Below are 22096 nucleotides of genomic sequence, written 5' to 3' on the forward strand. Positions count from 1 at the left end.
TCAGCAGTGCTGCTCCTCACAGAGCACAGAAGCTGCAAAAATGCAGGGCCTTTTATGTAGCAGCCCCCAAACAATTCACCAGGTGCTTCAAAGGCAAGCAGAGCCTCCCCTGGCTTAGACAGAATGCCAGAGCAGAGGAGTGGGAGGGAAGAGGTACCATACAACAAAGGATGTGGTCACCTGGAGCTGCTCACCTACTGCACATCTGCTGCTTCTGTACAGGTTTTACTGAAAAGCAAGAGGTGGTATCATGGGAGGGCAGATGCCACTGATCCACCTGCTGCAGATAATAGTGGGAGGCATTATTTCATGAGGGACTAACACATGGACCATCTGATGAATAATCTTTCTGATTTTCCTGTAAGTTGATTCCTTGAAGTAAATGAAAACCTTTATTTTCCTCCTAGATCATGAGAAATCTGCATTCTCCTAGGCCTTTAATTTAATTTCTTCTTTGAATGCTGCCTGAACTCTGGAATCCAGCACCATGTGTAGCCTCACCTACCTCTGCTCCTGGGGAACTCCTGCTGCCCTAATGCTATCCATGAAAGAGGCAAATATTTGCTTTTTGGGGCACATTACACACACACACGTTGTTGTATCTCACTGTCTCTTTCCAATCTCCATCTATGAGTGAAGAGCAAAGTGAGAGATAATGTCTCTGAAGTCAACCACTGACCTTATCTCAGCAAACCCTGAGTGTGTTGATATTGCTGTTGTGGTGAGTTGACCTTGGCTGCTGCCAGGCACCCACCCTGCTGCTGCCTCACTCTCTCACCTCCTGTACAGGACAGCAAAGAAAATAAGGTGAATAACACCTCAGGTAGAGATGAAGACATGGAGATCACTTACCAAGTTCTATCACAGGCAAAAAAAAAAAAAAAAAAAAAAAAAAAAATTTGGAAAAAATTCTTTAATTTATTAACAATTAAAACAGGTGTGAAAGAAAGACAAAACCAAAAACTAAAATAGCTTTTTCCCCACTGCTTTTTTCCAGTCTCAACTTCACTTCTTCCTTCCCAACTTTTCTTGTATTCGGGCTTGGTTATTTATTAAATCTTATCTAAAGTACAAAGAATTCTGCTAAAAGTGAACAAAATGGAAGTAAACCTAGCTAATTACAAAGTCTCTTAAAGCTAAACAGTCTAATAAAAAGTTAACACCTATATTATTTATATTTTTAACCCAATAATCAAACTCTTGTAATCTGCAGTGCAACACTAACTGTCCCACCAAAAACTACTACTTGAAATAATTAAAAATAAAAAAAACACAAAAACCCCCAACACCTAAAATCCTCCATCTTGTCCCATAAAAATAAAAACTCAGATTTCAAACTCTTCACCATGTAAAATCACACACTTCTATTTTAACTATACACCTGTAACTTTAACTCGATCAAATTTAAAAATCTTCTCCAAAACCTCAAATCAAAAGCAGTATTCTCCAAAAAATCAGTACCAAAAACCCCACAAAAAATTCAAAACTCCCAAATTTTTAATATCCAAGCTGCAGGGAAATACCTGCTTCCCCAGTCTTCTCCAGGCTCTGTAGGGAACACCTGCTCCCTGTCAGCCTCACACTTCTTCCCTTACTCCTCACTGCACAGCACTGAATGAATATTGAAATTGAGAACAAAGGGCTTCCATTAAAGAACACTTGAACTCTATTTCTCTGCAAATAGTAAGAATAACTGACTCTTCAAGGTTAGTGTTTCTGCAATGGAAACTTAAAAAAAAAATAGCTGAAGAAAGAAAAAAATTTTCTACAAGTGGTGTTACCCAAACTGACCGGGTAAGCACAATATTATATATAATTATATATTATATATTATATATTATATATTATATATTATATATTATATATTATATATTATATATTATATATTATATATTATATATTATATTATATTATATATCATATATTATATATTATAATATTATAATATTATATAATATTATATTATATGAGACCTTCAGGAATAGCTTCAGGAGGGTGGAGCAGACAGCCTGAGGTGGGCACACATCCTGCAGCATCCCCCCTGCACCTGGCAGAAGAGATGCCCTCGTGCCAGCTGCAGAGGAGACAGGGCTAGGCTGGGCCAGATTTTCTGCTGTTGTGACTTTCTGGAAGTCAGCAGTGCTTTGTCACAGTTAACTCAGCACATAAACTTAAATGTTTGTTAGACAGGTGAGAAATCCATGTTGTCTGGATATTCAGCAATGACCTGATGTGCTGAGGGGTTGTTGTGTGCAGAGCTGTGTAAAGGTGATAAATGCTTCAGGTGCTTCTGTTCCTATGTGGAGTACACTACACTGCTTTGAGTTTTTAATGTGGCTTGGGAAAGGTGAAATATGTTTGTAGAAGTCCATTTATACTGAAGATACATGCTTTAAATTAAGACTTATATGCAAGCAGCTTCAAAGACACAGCAAAACTTAAAGCTGTTTACTCAGAGCCAAAAGCTATAATCTTCCTTTATCAGAAAGAGGATTTTCTTTTCCAAACTGGTTTTTTTTTCTAGTAGATTTTTAGCAACAAAGGCAAAAATGAAATCTCTTCTTTACCTGTACACTTTCAAGAAGCCTACATCTTAAAAATACTGGAGACTTGGGGATGCCAATTATTAAGATAATGCTACCATTTTCCTGCAGGCAGTACCTAACCAATATTATATTGTATTTTTGTAAAACAATTGCAATAAAAATTATAGGTCTTTTCTGACATCCTTTGTATTTCTTGCACTATCTCCACTCATTTTTTCAAACAAAATGTTCATTCTTCTGCAAATGTTCAAGTCTGGATCTGCTGTAATCTTTTGCTCCTCTTAGGCCTTGAAGACAGATAGGTAAAAACAATACTCCAACTTTGCCTTTCTCAAATGTTAAGAAAATATTGTTTTCCTTATGTCTACAAGGAATCTAGGATGTCATTATTCCCTAGACAGTAAATGCAGGAGGAAACCAAACTCATTAAAAGTTTTGAAAGAGGTCAATATAATATGGAAAACTTGGCAATCTAATATTTGTTATGAGAAAATGACTGAAGTGGAGGTGAGAGTTAAGGCAGAATTTTTTCATTGTTTTTTTATCTTATTATTCAAATGTCTGAGTGTGATCTGAGAGACTCTTTGTGGGAAATCTCCACCTGAGCAGGGGAATTTGAAACTTTGCACCACTGAGCCCTGCTATTCCCCTTTATTTCAAACACCAGCAGCTTCCAAGTGATAGGGTGAATGTGTGCTGTGGCTCCTCTAGCAGCTACAACACCATAAACTCATCCACCCAAATATTTAGGAATTTCTTTATGAGCATTGTGGCTTCATAGAAGTAGACCAAGAGGAGGTCTCAATTTCCTGTTGGAATCAGACTGTAGCAGCTGCCAAGATTTAGCATTTAAGGAAGTTGTTGGGAACTCTTTATTTCTGCCTGAGGGTTTACACTGGAGAAAGTCTGTGTAGCTTAGCCCAAGGTGCAGTGAGAACGTGTCACTGTAGGTTGTAATCGCTGATAGAAGTTGGGTCTCTATGCCACAGTTCATACATTTTTTATGGACTTATAATTAGTGCAGCTCTGGTCTCCTGCAGGTTCCAGCTTTGGAAATGAAGAGCAGAGCACCCCTAGGGCATCTGCACCTCCCAAGGACGTTGCCAAGGGGAGCAGCAAAAGCACAACGCAGGTGCCGAGCAGCACAGCGACCCCACGCAGGAGCTTACTGCCAGCACCAAAACCTGCCACAGCACCCCCTGGTAAGTGCTCCACGCTTCTAACACCACCTGTGTGGAGCCAAGAAGTGCAGGAACCTTGCTGTGATGCTCTTTTACTGCTTGCTTTTCATTAATTTTCATGCCATCCTTGCACCCATTGCTGGTGTACCAATTTACTCTGTTTACTCTTATAAACACTGTCAACAACACAACTATAATCTCATTTTGTGAGTTATATGGGGAATTGAAGGCATATGCCTTCAATATGCATTTAGTGCATATATTGTTGGTTCTTAACAAGCAGCTTTTTGAATGCATTTTTGTAAAAAATTGGGAGACCAAAGCATTCCATTGAGCAGATAATTCATTGCTAGTGATGAGAATATTGGCTTCTAGGTTTAAGTAATCTTTGTTTTTTTCATTCAGAGAGGCAGGAGGAGGCAAGCAAACAAATCAAAAAACCCCTAGTCTTGTTTCCAAATTGTTTCCTTGCCTAAACTCTCCTGCTCAATTCAGTTATGTCTCAAATGACCAGTTCCATTAAGGTCAGATGAGATCTAACAGTTAAAATTCCAAACTAAATAATTTTTTCCAGGCTGGCTCTTACTCAACAGTGTTTCATCTCTATATAAGTTCCATTGGGTTTGAGAACACATTGCAAATGGAGCTGGGAAGAAAAAATCAGTGCAAAATATGAGACAAAGACTTTATGAATTGCTAGTTCTTGTCCCTTGGTTTCCAGACAGATTAACCTGTTGTAGTGGTTTGACCTTGGCTGGACACCAGGTACCCACCAGACCAACTGGACAGAAGGAGATAAATACAATAAAAGGCTCATGGATCAAGAAAAGGATGAAGGGATAATTAGGCAATTACCATGTCATAAACTTGTCTGTTTTATTCAGGAAGGAAACTAAACATGGAAGTAGGGTTACCTGCCTGTGCTATGCAAACAGTCAGACACAGCTCTGAACAGGGGTAGCTGACAAGTTTAGGAAGTTGTTATTATACAAAACAGACAGAAGCAAAGGAAACTATGTTAGTCCAATGTTCTGGTTTAATTTTTTATGAGCCAAGTTAGCAGCATGTAGATGTGGCCAATTCATGATTTTTTAAAATCTTTTTTATTTTTATTAAAACAGTGTCATGGCTCCTCAAAATGCTAAGTAGTTGATAGGAGAAAAAGTAGAAATAACTCAAAGAAATTATGAAGAACAAGGAGTTTTTTAGTTGTTCTAATCTTGCCTCTCTTGCAGTGGTATATGAACACTGGGTATAGATCCCAATGTGTTAGAGACACCTACAGAATGTAAACTTTTCTATTTGGGTATCCTTTGGACAGTGATTTCTATAGGCTTGAAGTTGCATACATATTTAACATCTGACCAACCTCCTGTGCAAGACATTGCAGTTACTAAACTGAAGTGCTTAGAGCACTCCACAGTTACAGCTGAGGAGCACAGGCACTTTTGTGTATTGCATACAGCATATTTTATGAAAGGAAGGGAAAGTGTTTCACAAAGAGGATGGCAGTAATTTAAATATAAATAATATTCTGAAAGAGTGCAATGTCAGGTAATGTAAAAATTACATTTGTGTTTCAGAGACATGCATAATTTTATCTATGTAATAAGTAAATTAATAGTAAATTAATTCACAAATGAAAATATCTACCTATATTAATGAATCAAAAATAGCTATCAAAAATTACATGAAAGTTTTCATGTATTAGATGTTTCTTGAGAAGACCATATGAACAGTAAATTTTCACTTAAAAAAATAAGGACACAACTGCTCAAGAGAGATTATATACCTGATATTTCAATAAAAGTGCTTGTGAAATAAATTGGACTTTGGGGAATAAAAAAATATGTAATTAATGAAAATGGACTCTTTTAGCTGATGCTGTGCAGCAGAAGATGCTTCAGATGATAAAAAAAAATTCTGGCATGGGACAATAGCAGTGGAAGATCATTGTCATGCAAGTTGTTTTTCAGGCATGACTGGTCTGTGAAAAGTGAAAACACTGAATTAGATTTCAGTGTATTGCACAGCACTTTTTATATTTACATGTCTGTCCATTTATAGGTAAGTGAAAAGAAAGCACATACTTGACTAGAAAAAGAGAGGCCTTATTTCACTTAAATATATTTGCTACTTTGGGAAGTGATAACCTAACTAAAACTTAACATTTCTATATTACTTTATATTTTGTTTAATGATAGGTGAAAACAGCTCTCCATCAGGAACTTTGCAACTATAATTAGCTCTGAAATTCATACAAGCTTCCTCTTTCCACAGATGTTGATTAAAATATGTAGTACTTGAAGCATACACATATGAATTTTCTGCTTTAAATTTCCCTTAAAATGGGGCAATATCTGCAGAAGGCAATGTTCAGAGACTCAGTTCTGTCCACCAGGCTGGATCTGCCACCCAACTGTCTATGAAATCAGAGAGCTGTGGGATTTTATATTTTCTATTATGTTATGGATTTTGAGGGGTGTGTGTTATGGGATGCCTATTTCTACTTGGTTATTTAATGACTGTTGTCATCCATAAGAAATATCCTAATTGGAGTGCAATGACAGTGGCAATAAGGAATTAATTTGAGCAGCTTGCTCCTACTTGGCCCCCTAAATTAAAGACAATCAAAAAAGCATTGTTCAAAAAATTCACCCAGTCAATTCCTGTGCTTCTGCAAGTACCAGTAAATCATATATAACAGGACAGGCTGTTAAATGCAATCAGTCAAGATGAAAAATAGGAGGCCAGTGTTATCTCAGCTCTCACCAGCAATCTTATAGTGTGAAATGTGCTTTTTTGATCAGATTCTGCAAAATCCAGACAGCACAACGTCAGCAGGAGGGAGAGGGATGAGCTGAGGTCACCTGAGGGGGAAGAGTGAGCAGCAGCTCTCTTGCAGGGATGAAGGGAGAAGAGTCTGCTGCTGGACTTTGTTCCCCCTTGCAAACACTTCCCTCCAAAGCTGAACAGCACTGTGCAGTGGGTTACATTCATATTGCTCCTGTGCTGAACACAGGGGTATTCAGCACTAACTTGCAGGAGAAACGGGGAGTTCATCTGCAAGTTTTCCTCCCTTTCTTCAGGGAACCACCCTAAAACATGCCATAGCACAACTGTAGGAGGAAGATATAATAAAATGCCATAGGATCCATGCAAAATGGCAGAAAGAGAAGCAGCTGTTTTAACTCTTTAACTAATGCTGGATGTTCTGAATTACCCTAAGATTTTCTATTTAGTCCAAAGAATGAATTATTTTATCAGGTTTTATTTTTCCCTTTCTTTTCTTAGACATCAGCTAGACAGACTTCTTTTTTAATGCAAGAACAAGGCAACCATTTTTGGACAAGACAATGAAATAGTCATTGTCCTTTTTTTTCTTATCAGACTTGAAAACAATTTGAAACAAATACAAAGGGAAAAGCACAAGCATTAGCAGTTTCTGCTTCAAGAAATACATAGTCTTTCTTCCACATCTACTTATTTATTCAGTCTTTCAGTGTCTCATAGATCACAGGAAGTAGAGAGTCTCTGGAGAGGATTAGACTGCTCTCATTCTACAGAATCCATCATATTTCCAGCTTTGCTCATTTTGTCTCAAACAATGCATGCAGGGATGTGTCATTACTCACCAAGGACAAGACTAGTCATAGGTATCAGGGGGAAAGGCAGAAGAAAGCTCAAAGGGGCTCCCTGTGTCTGTGAGTGACTGAAGATATTTCCTTGGTTGTTTTTTGGGGTTGTTTTTTTTTTAACTTTCAGACTGCATTAGTTAACTCATAAAATACTCCTGAGAACAGCTGGAATCCATCTGAATGCAGTCAGTCCCATTGAATTGTTAATGATGTCTACAGCATGTTAGGATTTGTTTTGGAATAAATACTCAATGTACAATTTGTTAGTGTGCTTTCAGTGAGAAGTATGAAAGCAAATTGAAGCCTATCCCAGTACACTGGCTTTTGAAGACTCAAAAAGGTACAGGCAAATACAAGTGCTGATTCTGCAGTGCTTGAGAAGATGTCTTGGATAGGGTGGCTTTTGCTCTGGTTCCTAGGCTGGCATTCAGCACTGCTGGGGGAATGGAGAAGTGGCATTGTTTGCTATTTTTCTAAGTGATTTCTGGAATGTTTTGCCTTGTGATTCTAATTATTTTGCATTTGCTCCTTCTGTATAATTTGGAGAAGGTTGTGTATATTAATTAGGAAATGTAAATACCTTTACAGAACTGTGTGTTTAGAGGCCTTTTTCAAAAGAAAAAGTTGTAAGCACACTAGCCAAAAAGACAAACAAATATTTATGCTCATTGTTCTCTTAGGGCATAAAATATCCATTTATTTACACAAGTATAGCTTTTTAAAAGAGGGGAAACGTTGAGAGATTTCTATACTTAAATGGAATGTAGATTCACATAAAAATTAGTACTTTGTGGCTTTGATTGCTGGCTACCAGAAACAAAACTTCTCATTGCATGAGCCCTGTCAGTGGTAGGAGTTGGCAGAGCCTTGGAAACTGTTCCAGGAAGCCTGGAAGTTAATGGTAGCTCCTGAGATGCCAGGAGCTTTTTGCTGGGAAGCTCAGTGCTAAGAGCCCTGATTATGCAGCCAGCAGGAATAAAGCTAATGCAGGCACTTAACACAGCTAATTGGAATTCTATATTTCCAATGACATTAAGAATTTGAGGTAAATTTTGTTCCAGATCAGATTTAACATACATTATAAAAGACAAATTTAGAAGAAAATTTAAAAAGTGTGCAAATTCAAGAAATGTACACTTATGGTCCTTAATTTCCTTTTCTAATTTTGTGTCTTTGTTATTATTTTACGATTGCATGCAAAACACCTTTTGACATCTCAATATATATATGACAGAATACAATTTGAGGTTTTACATATGTTCAGGCCTGTAATAACAACTGAAAAATGTTTGTCTTGTTTCCTGAGTTACCCTGGAGCATCAGATTTTTTTTGTGCATTTTTGTCTTTGGATTACTTTTATTACACTTAAAGCTAGAAAAGATCAAGCTTTATAACCTCCTGCTGTACCATGCCCTGTACTACTGCACATTATGCTAATTGCTACACCAGTGGTCTCCCTCAGATTTTTTTAAACCTGAAATTCTGTATTTCTGTGAAATGACAAATTCTGAGCCCAAACACTTGTAATCCAAAGATTTCTTTTCCCTGCAGGAAATCAACCTGTTTTCTGAATGTTTCTCTTCAAACCAACTAACAGCTGTTGTTTCAAAAGACAAGAACAAGCCCCATTTTTAGAAAAGCATTCATCTCAAGCTCTTACATGAGGTCTGATGCCAGGGATGGCTCTTCCTCTAAAATTTCCCTGTGGGTGATGAGCTTAGCAAAGCGATGAGAGTTTGCTCCTGCAGACTGTCCTTCCTTCTGCCTGCTGGGTGCTTTCTAAATCCCTCTCCTCTAGGGAGGGCCATGGAGAGGCCACCAGGGCCCTTCTACCTATGAAGGAGAAGTTGAGTAATTGAGTAAAAAACACACTGCATGGGTCCTGTCCCTGTCCCCTTCCCAGCAAGGCTGTGCTGGCACTGGCTCCTCCCTTGTCCCTTGCCCAGACCTTAGGAGCTCTCCTAGTCCTTGTAAACTGAACAAGGGCACTAACCTTCCTTGTTATTAGCCCAGCTGATGTTATTAGCCCAACCCCCTTGACCAGATATCTGTTTGCACCTTCTTTCTGCTTGCCTTGGATTTTTGGAGCCAGTGCTCCCCCCGTGGCTGCACCTGCTGAGCAGCACCCAGACACAACTCCCACTGCTCTCCTCAAACCCTGCCTTGCCCTCTGCAAAATTCTGGGCTTCTTTGCTCTGTTTTCTTACAGCCAAGCTCCAACTGGGGAATTGATTCTCGCTTTGTGCTTAAGGTCAAGGCACTGCATGAATTCCCCAGGTGTTCCTCATTGAAAATGTCTCAAAACCAGAAGTAGTTAATTATTTACATGCCTAAGGAAAGCATAAGGAAAACACACACTTTACTGTTGCCTGTGTTTGGCATCTGGCATGGCAGAATTTATGGAGGAGCTCAGTATATGGCCCATTTGTGCATGATATTTTTATTTTTAAAGCCCCAGAAAAGCCAAAGCCTTATTACTGTGAAAAAGTAATGCTTGAATCTGTAACTATATAAACTATGTCTTATAAAACAAGCCCTGGTTTTGTCTCACAGCTGCCATCTCAGGTTGGTCCTTAGCAATGAATAGGCACCATAAACTTATTTTATGTCCTGCTCTGTAGTACAGTACAGTGTAATAGAAGGCAGGCACAGGCAATTTATATCTTCAGTCACTTCACTGTGAAAAGTATTAATCACAAATGAGAAGCATAGCCTCTACATGTATTTATGAACAGCAGAGAAAATGGAGATTGACAAAAGTAAAGGTATGAGCAAGTGCTCAGTCTTTACAAGCCCCTTATGATTTGCCTATGAACAGTGGAAGAGAGTCAAGGAGGGTTTTAGAGCTTGTCCCACAAACAGTTGTACATGCAGGTGTGCTCTTTCCAAAAGCACTCTGCAAGCACATGCTGAGACAGTGCTAGGAATTATGCAGCTCAGCTTCTGGTGTGTGGCAAGTGCTGCGTCTGCAGCTCCCTGCATGCAAGTCCTGATGCAGACAGAAGAGGAAGGGTGGAAGATGCAGCAGAAATAAACCTATGTACTGCAGCTGTGACTAGGTGTGGCTTTGGAGGGAGCAGAAAACTAGTAAATCAGATAGTGTCCCTGAAGGTTATGATCCCCATATAAAATTATAATTTTTATCCACTGTTGAAAGAGCCAGGTCACATTTGTATTAAGTAAAATGGAAGATAGTGTTACCTTTTGGAAAATCGGATTTTGTTTTCCTGCTTCAGATACTTCAGATTCTGTGGGACATTTTCTTATAAAATGTCTGTGAACATACTTATAAAAGAGGGGAAAGTTAATAAGGCAAACTTTGATTTCCCTCTATTTGCCTTAAATCTCTCAGTTTTTCCTGTGTATCCAGGGGCTGTGACACAGTCCTTCAGGCTAAAATGCAACCCCCAACAAACACTAATGGTTAAGAAAAGGAAAGCAAATAGGAAAATACATTATTCTCTCAGGGGGTTGCTTTTTATTGCTCTTCCTCCTTACTTCTTTGATGCATGTTTTCTGCCTGAAATCCATGTCTGTGACTGTCACACCGTGGTCAAACAAGCAGGGCAGGACCTCATGTTGCTGCACACAGCATGGTGCCCACAGCTATTTTGATGGGAGCTGAGGGTGGGCAGGAGGAGCTGAGCCTGGGTGGCCACTCTGGCTTTCAGAGAAGTTGTGTCTCCTGGTGCAAGAGGCAGCCACCGACTGCAGGACTCTGACAGCTGGCAGAGAGCTGGCACAGATAACAACAGACACTGAAATATTCCATGCCCTGTTTCATCCCACACTGGCACAGTGTCTTGTAGGTTTGTGCCCTGAATGTGCTTGCCCACCTCTGTCCCTGCCTGACTCTGCACAGAGACCCACTCCCATGTGTCCAGGCAGCCACACCCAGCTCAGCCCTGACACCTGGTTCTAGCTCTGGTTTGAGCCTCTCTCCTGAATACATGAGGCCACCTTGGGAAAGCTGGTCTCCAGAAAAGGAGCTTCCTTGCCTGTGGAAAAGGGACAGGGCAGGCACTTGCAGGTAATTTCAGCTTTGCACAGTCCTATTCCACTTCTCCTGCAGCCCAGCAAGGTAAAGAGACAGAACACAGCCCCCAGAACAGATAGGATGGGTTACCTGTGCAGCTATTTGTGCCTTAATGGCATCTGCCATAGTGCAGATGACTGCAAGGCCAAGGTAGTGTGTAAGGCTTTCTTCTGTCCTGCTTTAGTGCTGTGCATGCCAGCTCAGCCACATGTCCACAGTCATGGTTACATCCAACCCAGGAGTGCTGTGTAGCATCATTCTGTGCAGAGCCTAGGATATGTATGTGAAAATACATTTTGCCACTTTGATGTGTATCTTAGTGACACAGTTCTGTACAGTTACAAACAGAATTATAAACCAGATGTCTTTCTACCTTTGATTTTTTTTTTTTCCTAAAACAGGTGTGAAGAAAGAAGTACAAAAAGATCAGGATTCTAGCAGACCAGCTGTCTCATCCCCTAAGAAAGCAGCAGTGACAGCCACAAAACTCCATTCACCAGGTATTTATGAACCTGAAAGCACTGTTTCAGGAAAGATTTAAACTTGTTGACTTTGCATCTCTTGTTAACACACCCAAATCTGAGAGCTACTACTGTAAAGTGAGGATTGATTGTGTCCAAGGCTCATTAAGCTGGCTTTATCAGACCAATGCATGAGCTGAATAGACTTGTTCTCTTTGTTATGACCATGCAATCATCTCTCTTTCAAAACAAAGAGTTGTTGCTATTACATGTTTAAAGGCACAGGAACATGTTTTTTATCATTACAATTTTCTTACAAAGAAAGGGGACAGATACCTGTAGCAAAATAAAAGACACCTCAGATGATTACCTGGAGTGATGGTGTATTGCTCAGAATGTACTCTTATGCAGGTCACTAAATTTCCTGGGCTGTATCTGTGCATCACTGGGAAAGGGATTGTCTATAGAAAAACCTCCAAAGTGCTGTTGGGACATTGTCAACTTATACCTCAATATTGGGCACAAACACATGATTTATCATTTCTGAAGAATACCTGCTTTAATTTACTAAAATGAAGATAATTTATTTCTATTTATGTCTACTGAGTGCACATTAACAAATGGATAAGGTGCCTAAAGGTTTTTGTGAGCCTGGCCTTTGGCTGATCTAAATGCTTCTGAAATGAGTGTGCATGGTCTCAATTATTTCATTGTGCTTGCAGTTTATCTTCTGTTGCCTCATTTTTCAGACTCTGCTTGAATACTTAAAATTTCATCTCCACAGCTGTGTGACATTTAAGTTATAACTGTGGGGGATAGAACCCCATGTTGCTTCATTTGGTGGCAAAATATAAAGCATGTAGATAGAACAGCTCTCCAGCTCCTATAACTTGCACCAAGAGTTTCTCCATTATTATTAAGCTTAATCTCTATTCTTCTTTTTCTCAGCCAACAAAATCAAGAAAATGGAAGGTTAAATTTAATCTTCCCAAGCACCAACAGGACACAAATCTCCCCTCCTTACAAAGATACTAGAGTAAAAAGATGAACCTAACACTGTCCTCTGAGTCATATAATTTACAGGCTATTTTGCACCTGGTGAGATCACAGAGAGACCCAAAGAATTTGTTACAGAGACTGCCAGACCAGAAGCTCACCAGTGTTTATAGCAGTGGGAGTCCAGTTGGAGCATCAGCACTGATTGTGGCTGTAGCAGCATGTTACAGCACAGCTGATTTGCTTCCACTAGGATTACAAAGCAAAATGGAACACTGGAATATTTGTACAGTGTATTTGTATTGTCTCAAGGAGGTCTGCATTTCCACAGGTGGCTTAATAATTTTCAAGGCCTAAAGTTTTGGCATATCTAATTCATGAGGCCTCAAAGGTTTCTTCATTCTCCTGAGAGGTTGAGTATCTGACCTCCATCCATCAGACTGATGTAGAATTTGTTCAGCTTGCTTGTCTGCAACTAAGCCAACGTAAATGTATTTATCACTCTAAGGATCAAGTAGAAAAATAAACCTCATCTTCATTTATTGTTTCTAGAGTAGCCTTTGGTATTCTTTGAAATAACTGCTGCAATAACAAGGCAATAATGACAATTTTTTCACCTACTTAACAATTTCAAAAAATACTCAAAGCAGCCTTTGAAGAGGACACTCAGAGTAGCTGATGCTAAGGGACAGTCACAGACTTTCCTCCATCAGGATCACAGACTCCTGCATGGTTTACACTTTTTGATGGGGGAGAATGTGTCTCACAGGTAATTCCACCACAGCTACATCTGGCTGTGAAATGGGTTTCAAAATTTCTGAGTGCTGTTTCTGGGTTGTATTTGCCTCTGCTACTGGCCCTCTCACATTCAGTTCCTTCTAATCAGTGCTGAGTTTTGGCTGTCATGCACAAATTTTTTGAGCTTTGAATCTGAGGGCTTGCAAGGGAATTTTGAGATGCAGAGTCTTGCAGGGATCTCAGTTTTATCCTGCAATACTGTTCCTGAGATCTGTGTATAGGAACAGATGTCCATAGATGCAAGTGCTCTCCTTCCACTCCATTTTAGAATGGTGCCAACTGCTTCTGGCATCTGTCACTCTACAGAATGCTTGACATCAATTGTCTCTAAGTAATTTGCTCACTTTCCTTACCAAAATGTTGGAAATTGGACAGTTAAAAGGCAAATAAATTGCATTCCCCATATAAATTCTCATGGACACAGTGTTAATTATGAGTATATACTTGTTATGTCTCCTTAGTTCAAACACTCACGCAGATAAAAAAGACTCAGGAGTTTTGAAGCGGATCAAAGGGGTTCAGTGATTTCAGCATACTCTGGGTCTGCCCCTCTGGTCCCACCACCAGCAAAAAGGACATTGAGGATCATTAATATATACCCTGTTTTGTGCAGAGTAACAGAAGAGAGACATCAATGGCAGAATAAGCTTAGTAAGCTGCCTTTCAGACCCAAATGAAGCGAGAAATTCAGATTTATCCCTGAGGAGAATAGCACTGTTTAATTTACAAGGACAGCTTATAATACTGACAAGGACAACACAGAGATGTGCACTTCAAATCTTCCAGTGAACAAGAAGGATAGAAATATATAAGACTAAGTAACCTGATGGGTTTCTGTTTCAATTAAAACTGAGCTGATTTCAAGGGCTTTCCCCTGCACTTCTCCCTAAGCCTTCTGTTGTAGCATCATCATCTTCCTTAAACAACCCAAGATTTTTATACTAAAAAGAAAGATATTTATAACTTTTGCTTTTATTAATTTCTTATTTTGTGGTATTACCTACTGTACAGTTAAGAGCCTCTTGACATAAATAGAAGAGTCTGTATTTTCTTATTACTGCACAAAAAGGTTGGCAGGCTTTAAGTGGCATAAAAATGGATAGGAGGGCAATTGCTGTGCTGTTTGAACTCTCTTAATGACAAAAAATGCTATGTTATTTAGGTCTTCCACCAACATGGCATTAGTTTTGATGCTGCAGAACATGGCATTCTTTGTCACAAATTCAAGTCATGGACACAAAGAGTTTCAAAGGGATTTTTGCACTCGAGGCTCTTTGTAGTTGCACCACGAAGTGCTTGGAGACATGAGGAAGCATCTCTGCTGAAGCTGGCTCCCTGTAAGCTTAGCCTGCAGTCAGGATGTAGCTGAGCAAGAGAGGATGTGCTCCCAATAGCTCCACACAAGCTGGGAATCTGAAAAAGTAGGAATGTGCTCCTAGGGTATTGCTCTGGGAAGCCATACTGCTCCCTGCCTGATCTGGTAAAACTGCCCTTAGGATCTATTTGCACACCCCCACCACAGCCTTAAAGATCTAAAAGACCTAAAGCACATGTGAAAACATTACCTCTGGAATTTGTAATGCTCTACTTTACAAATTGGCTCAGATTCATACTATCAGAGTCTGTGTGGAAGGATTCTTTGGCTTTTTAGGAAAGGGATAGGTAGTATTCATGGCAGAAGACTGTCCCCTCTTACACTGATTTCTGGAGACTGGTTGTAGACATGGTTTCTGTATTGTTTTTCCGGGACTGCATACTACAAGACTATAAAACTACAAACTATCCTCTTTTTTTCATATTCTTACACACACAACCTTTTCTTCTAACACAGAAATGTTCCAGACCCATGACCACCATCTCTAGTAACACATGGGACAAAGGTGTCTGACTCATATTTTCTCCCACCTTCTTACTGACTTTGGCTTGACAAATAATGGGAGGATCTGTTGAAGACTGGAGGTTCCTGGCCAGTATTCAGGAATGAGCTAAAGAACATCAACTGAGGGGTAGCAAAAAAGACTGAGGACAACAAAAAGAAAAATTACTAAGCTGTGCAAAGGTGATGCCCAGCTGTCCATAAGTGTTTGCAGAGGGGAGTTCTCAGAAAGCAGAGAAGGTAAAGACAGAACAGATTTTCCAAGCAGTGGCTTGAGTTACCAGAACACTGCCCTTTCTTGCTTCATCCTCATAACTGGTTATATCCACAGAAATGGATATTTGACTCAAGCAGGATGTGAACTTAGGACAAAAGCCTCACTGCCCTGAAGTGGCTTATCATGAGTAAGCTTTAGTTTTGCTGCCATTGATATGAATATGACCACGTATTTGGGCTGATACCCTAAACCCAAGCCACACTAGTGCTTTCACATCTTTGTACAGCATCAGGCTTGCTTCAAGCCAGCTTGGAGCACATCAGAGGAGGCAGAGTCTGTCTGGGCCCATTTCTGCAGGCAAACCACATAGTGATTGTGGTGTGGTCAGTGATGCTGAGGGAGCAGAGCCAGTGATGTAACACTTGTGCATTGTGTGGCACTTGGTGGCACTTGAGTACACATCTGCTAAGTGCTGCAGTTTTAGACACATTGTAAAGGTGAGAGCAAGGGGAACACTCAAGGTAGACTGCAGTATTGTAGATAAAAGGTAACAGTGATATCCCAATAGCAAGCAATCCATGCTATGTTTGCATTCAGGGAAGGACTACTCCAACCTCACATTGTCCTGTGTAGAGGCAAAATGAAATCTGGAAAGGCAAAGGAAAATTGGCACCTTTGTCAAATCACCAAGCTGGGGATTCAGGTGAACAAAGAAACCATTTGTAGAGTAAAAATGTCATCTAGCTGTTTTCCACATCATCAGTAAGATAAGGTGAATCCTGACCTGGAAGTGCCCATTTCTCTCACTGCCATTCAAGAGAGTCCAGCATCACAGAAGCAGACCTCTGATCCTGTAGATGTCTAGCAGAAGTGAGGTGATTCCTTCCTCCAACAACCTCAGTTCTCAGTGATACACTCTTAGAACAGCTCTCCTCAATTTATAGAAGACTTTCAGCCTCAGAGCCTGAGGTGAAATGACTGTTAAAAAGCTTTGAGCTTTGGCCCCTAAAGAAACATATTTCACTGTGCACTTGTTTTTTAATATTTAAAGTTCTTTGTGGGTGCTATAGACCTTTAGACCTTTATTTCTTTTGTAGGGATGAGTCCCAAAGGCCATAGGAACACATAAAGTCTGTGTGTGTATGTGTGTATGTAAACTAAGTGATTTAAATGGTCTTTTCTTCTCCCCTTCGAAGGACATCCCAAGCAAAGGCCAGCCACCCCAAAGAATGGATTCTCCCCCAAACCAGGAGAGGGGCGAGAGGCTGAAAAGCAGTTCATTCAGAAACTGAAGGAGAAGTGTGATGAGCAATCCCGGCAATTAATCCATATCCAGGAGGAGCTTAAAAGGGCCAGCTGTGGCTTTGATGTCTTTGCTATAACAACACAGTACTTTTTCAGGCAGGTAAGTGCAATGGCTGCTTCTTACATTGGAAAGATTCTTTGCCTTTACACCTGTCACTTGCCCAAATTTATTCCACAGTCACTGAAAAGTTGGGACCAAAGCATGTAGTTTCTTTACAATGATTATTATGAGAAGGGAATTTAAACTTCATAGAATTACAGAAAAGAAAACTGCAATGACAAAGGAAATCTGGCAGCTCTGTTAAGTCACCAAGCTTGGGGACTGGGTGGCCAAAGAAATTGTGTGTAAAGTGTAGATGTCATTCAGTCTGATAGGGTGAATAATTTGATGCCATATATTTGAAAAAAACGGTTCAGGAACTTGGAAAAGGAAGAATTTTGAATGAAGTATTTGTCACAAGCAGAGGTTTTTAGGAGTAAAGGAGATGCAGAAACTTAGAAGCCCCAGTCTCTGATTGCTAGAGATACTGAGATACTTGTGAGCAACTAAAGCTGTTAGATGAAGGAAACCATTTGATTTGCCTCAATAATTATCTGCTTTTCCTGCTCACCATGAGTCGGGCAGGGTGTCCCTGTAACAGAGCTGCCAATTCCTGAAGATGTTAGGATAACATCATCTCAGCATGCAGAAGATTACACACAGCAGGTGTAGAGAACATAAAGAAAATGTTGCTGGTAATTAGAGAACCTTACTTATTCACTCAAGTCAAAATGAATAAATTTTAAGACAACTGAAGTAACCATGAATGACTTGATGGTATTGCTTGTTTCAAAAGCTGTTTCATGACTTAGGAAATGTAGCTGGGCTCTGAGGTCCAGACTGGTTCTCACCATGCCCATGGATTTTATAACATCCCAGGTTAAGCTGGTGTCCTGGCTACTCTGTAAAACAGGCAGACAATCACCAGCAGTAGGACCCAAGGTTTGGATAATACCCTTGATTGCCAGTTTGTCTACTTTTGGAAGAGACAAGAATAAATTTTCTATGTTAAACAAGAGAAAGAAAAGCAAGGAAACAAAACCTGAATTCATTCAGTCTTAAAAATTCTGAAATAGTTTATTTAGTTTTGGGGGTTTTTATATTAGTGGGAAAGGTTACCTTTGAATAAATAACCACACTTCACACTGTTCCCTAAGTAGGAGCTGAGCTTGCCAGGGAAGATTCACTGAACTGAAAAAACAGGGAGTTTTTTAAATGTCCTAAATATTTTAAATACCTTCCCAGGAGATCTTCCCCCTCTATTTTTTTTTAGAATTGACATTTCTGTATTTCAGGACTTGTTGGGTATTTCTAAACACTTTTGGGTGTGTTTGGGTGTTGTGGTTTTGTTTTTTGCTTGGTTTTTTTTTTTTTTAGTTTGGTGGTGGGTTTTTTTATTTGCTTGGGTTTTTTGGGGTTTTTTTGAGCTGGCTGTGGAGTATCCCTGTTTAAATCAGAGGGAAATAAAAAAGGGCAGAGCATTGTCAGCTCAGCTTTGTCTGTGCATTGTCCACTGGGGAGAAATTTTTCATCACATGCCTCATTCACAATTTGCTGAAGGAACTCTGGAATCTTGGGCATATCTCCTTCATCTCCTCTGGGTATGTTTTAAGTGAGAACAGCTGCTGCAACTGAGCTTTGAGATGACTGTCCTGCTTTTGATGCATGTTGGTTCTGTCCTGAAAATGCCTCCTAAATTGAACAACTCAGGTGTCTTTATTTAATAGCATCCTCTCCAAGTCCTGGCCAAGCATAGCTGCACCTCATGTTCCCAGCTCCTCTGTATTTATCAGCTGGGGATTGCAGTAATGCTCCTCTGAGTGCCTGGAGGTGAAAAAATAGCACACCTGTAGAATTTAAGTGCCTTCAGGTCTGGGCAGGATTAGATGTAGATTTGTTTCAGTTCCATGAAACAGATGTGGTACCTCCTTTAGGAGTATGGTTGCTTTAGGCTCCATTTTTTAGTGCATGCAGGCAGGTGAGCACTTCATGAAGACTATTTAAAGCACCAAAGACCTGAATTTCTGCTTGAGTTACTTGCCTGTCTCATCTGAGACTTCCAGGGAGCACTAAGGCTGCTGCACTCTTAAATTCAATGCTGAAGTTGAGAGCCCACACAGAGTGGGACAATCTGGGACTACTCAAGCAGTTGTGTAACTGGGCATTCGTTTGTCTTGCAACATAGACACAGGCTCACAAGTTTTTGAGTGTCATTCAAAAACACAATCTGTAGACATTTTCTGAGGTGGCATTATTGTCTGAAAGCTTGAGCAAAATTGAGTTGGCTGGCTTTAAGTTAGGGCAGAATGGGAAAAAAAAGTAAACCCACTTTTCACATTATAAAGATAATAACAGTTGGGTGTTTCTGTTTCTGAGAACCCTGCAGGCAAAATGGTTGAGGTCTGAGTGGAACTGCAGTTTGGCAAAGAAAAAACATTCATTCAAGAGAAAGGTGCAGCCTTATTCCAGAGAAGTTTGGGGTTGATTTGTCCACTCCTGTTTAGCAGAGGGCCCAATCCTATTTTGGTACTAAGGAGTCTCTTTTGGGCTGATAGTCATTTCTTGGGCTGATAGTCATTTGTGTCTCTCTGTCCTTACATCACAACAAAATAATGTTCAAAACGTAGATTTTTCTCAGATTTGGACCTAAATTCTGTTGTAAAATGTGATCCTAGGCAGTGAGAATAGGACTGTGTCTTAAAACCAGCCCAAGGACCAGTGTTTTGCATGTAAGTAGGAGTTCTGCCCATGCCTGTGGCTCTCTTGACTTGGTCATGCTGTTTCTGTTCTCTTTCCAAAGCTGGGGAAAGTACCAATGCAAGTGGTTCAACAGACATGTTTAGCTGTGTGGAAAGACAGTGTTGTATGTAACAAAGAGTGTTGGACCACACCAGCAGTTTCTCTGAATGCTTTAAGATTATGTGACCATTTTCTTTTAATTATTTTGGATTTGTTTTCTGACTGTTTCAGACTACTGCTGAATGATATCCTGAAATCATCTCTCTTCCTCAGCTGAAAATGCTCATAATTGGCAAGATTCTCTTAATTGGCAGCTAGAAGTGCACAACATGTAGCAAAATTTAATACAGACCCATTAAATAAATGCCACTTAAACCAATTTTCTATCCTTGGGAAAAGCCTTGGCAATCAAAGCAGGTGATAACTGAGGCAGTAGACATAAAAAATATTAAAGCAGTGGTTCTGACATAAGCATGAAAAGCAATGATTGCAATGCCTATGCAGAGCTTAGCTTTTAGTTATTATTTAATTAGTAGATGTATTAGCTTAAGACTAATACATGCAAATGACTCTTTTTGACTTTTGGAACTGCTTCGAATTAATTCTGAAGAGGAGCAGATTAAGCTTGTCCTTAATGGTGTCAGATGTTCATCTTGCCAATACAGCCCTTGTGCTGTGCTGGCATTCCAAAGTGAACAGCTGACTGACGGGAGCTGGAGTGATACCAGGAAGGCTTTTCAGAGCAAATGTTTCCAGAGCCCTGGCCAGGATCACTCCAGACCTGCTCTGGCTTGTTGACCCAGTGATAGTGGCAGTGCTGGCCCAGTTTCAGCCCTGTTCAGCAGTGGCCAGCAGTGATGTCTCTTGGAAGTGGTAACAGTGCCATCTAAAGGAGAGCAACCCACAATGACCAATCCGGGACAGAAAATCTTTCCAGACATAAAAAGGGAGGGGAAAGCTCCACTGTCATGTCTCTAGTACACTCACAGAAGGGTTTGTGTTGAGGGGTGTGGTGTCCAGACTGCACTGAGGTGCTGAAACTTGGCTAATGGCTCTCTACAACACAGCCTGCCCTAGCAGGCAGAAAGTGGAGTCCAAGTTCTGCCTCTGGAATGTCAGAGGAGGACCTCAGAGCTACAGCTCATGTGAGGAGAAGGGATCCTTTCTGGGCTGCAGACCTCAAGGGTGGGAGCAGGTTGTCCTGGTTTGAAGGACAGATGTCTGCCAATAAAGGAAGAAGTTTCTCTTTGAAATGGAGAATGTAAACCCCCTCCCTCCAAATTATTATAATTTTGAAATTAAGGGGCTCTCAGGCAAAGATATGGGAATTAGGAACAACGGTTCTTTACTAGGAAAATGAAAATAGAAATACAGTATTACAAAGAACAATCCCAAAACACTGACAGAGTCAGAATACAACCTGACACCCCATCAGTCAGTCAGGGTGTTGGTAGCAGTCCCATTAAATGGTGGCTACAGTCCCCCTGCAGTGACAGATGTGGTTCAGCTGAAGCAGTGCTCCTGTAGAAGGTGAAGTTTTCCTCTGAAGGTCCAGCTTTCCTCTGGGATCCAGTGGAAAGAAGGTATCTTGGTGTCCAAAATCTCAGTTTTTTATCTAGGTAGGAAAGGCTTGGTTCCTCCCCCTGGCTGCAGCATCTCCCAATGGGATGATGTAATTTTATCAGTCATGCAGTGGGACTGAATGGGCCAGCAGCAGATGATATCTTCCTGGAAGGAGGATGGGTTGTGGAAAAGATAAAGATGATTGCTCCACCTGATTTAAAGATGGCCCATTAGCAGATAGTGTGTGCTACAGAGATAAGGGTCACTGCCCCACCCAGCTTCAGCAGATGGTGACAGAATACACATTTCTGGCCACACCCTGTATTGCAACCCAAGACACAGGTAAGGGAAAGGGTTTTGCTCATGTAGTCTGTCCCATACTCTGCTTGAGTCCGCAGGAGTTTCCACACCTGCAGCATGGCCTCTGGTATGGTTTAATCATGGGGAAAACTCCTCATGACAGGTCACAGCACAGAGTGCATCTGGACCACCTGGGAATGGAGGAACCACAGAGATGCCCTGAACAAGAGCTGGGACAGCACTGCAGTACTTGATGACATCCCAGAACTTTATATATACCAGGACAGAGCAAGGCATGTCACCAGTAACCAGAGGGTGTGTCTGCACATCTGATGGATATACAATACATGTATTCCAGAGAAGTGAACACACATGGAATATCCTGCAGAATCTAGGATG

At 40.4% G+C, this 22096-nt stretch overlaps 1 protein-coding gene across 1 annotated transcript in view; it reads left to right on the top strand.

Moving 5' to 3' along the window:
* Positions 1-22096, top strand: part of MTUS2 (microtubule associated scaffold protein 2) — a 224655-nt gene that overhangs the window by 162205 nt on the left and 40354 nt on the right. Inside the window, exons 6-8 of the mRNA XM_056502483.1 lie at positions 3587-3748; positions 11804-11902; positions 16947-17155. Coding sequence (XP_056358458.1) covers positions 3587-3748; positions 11804-11902; positions 16947-17155 — 470 coding nt within the window. The remainder of the gene's footprint in view (positions 1-3586; positions 3749-11803; positions 11903-16946; positions 17156-22096) is intronic.

This window comes from Oenanthe melanoleuca, chromosome 1 (genome assembly GCF_029582105.1).
Source record: "Oenanthe melanoleuca isolate GR-GAL-2019-014 chromosome 1, OMel1.0, whole genome shotgun sequence".
NCBI classification, from domain to species: domain Eukaryota; kingdom Metazoa; phylum Chordata; class Aves; order Passeriformes; family Muscicapidae; genus Oenanthe; species Oenanthe melanoleuca.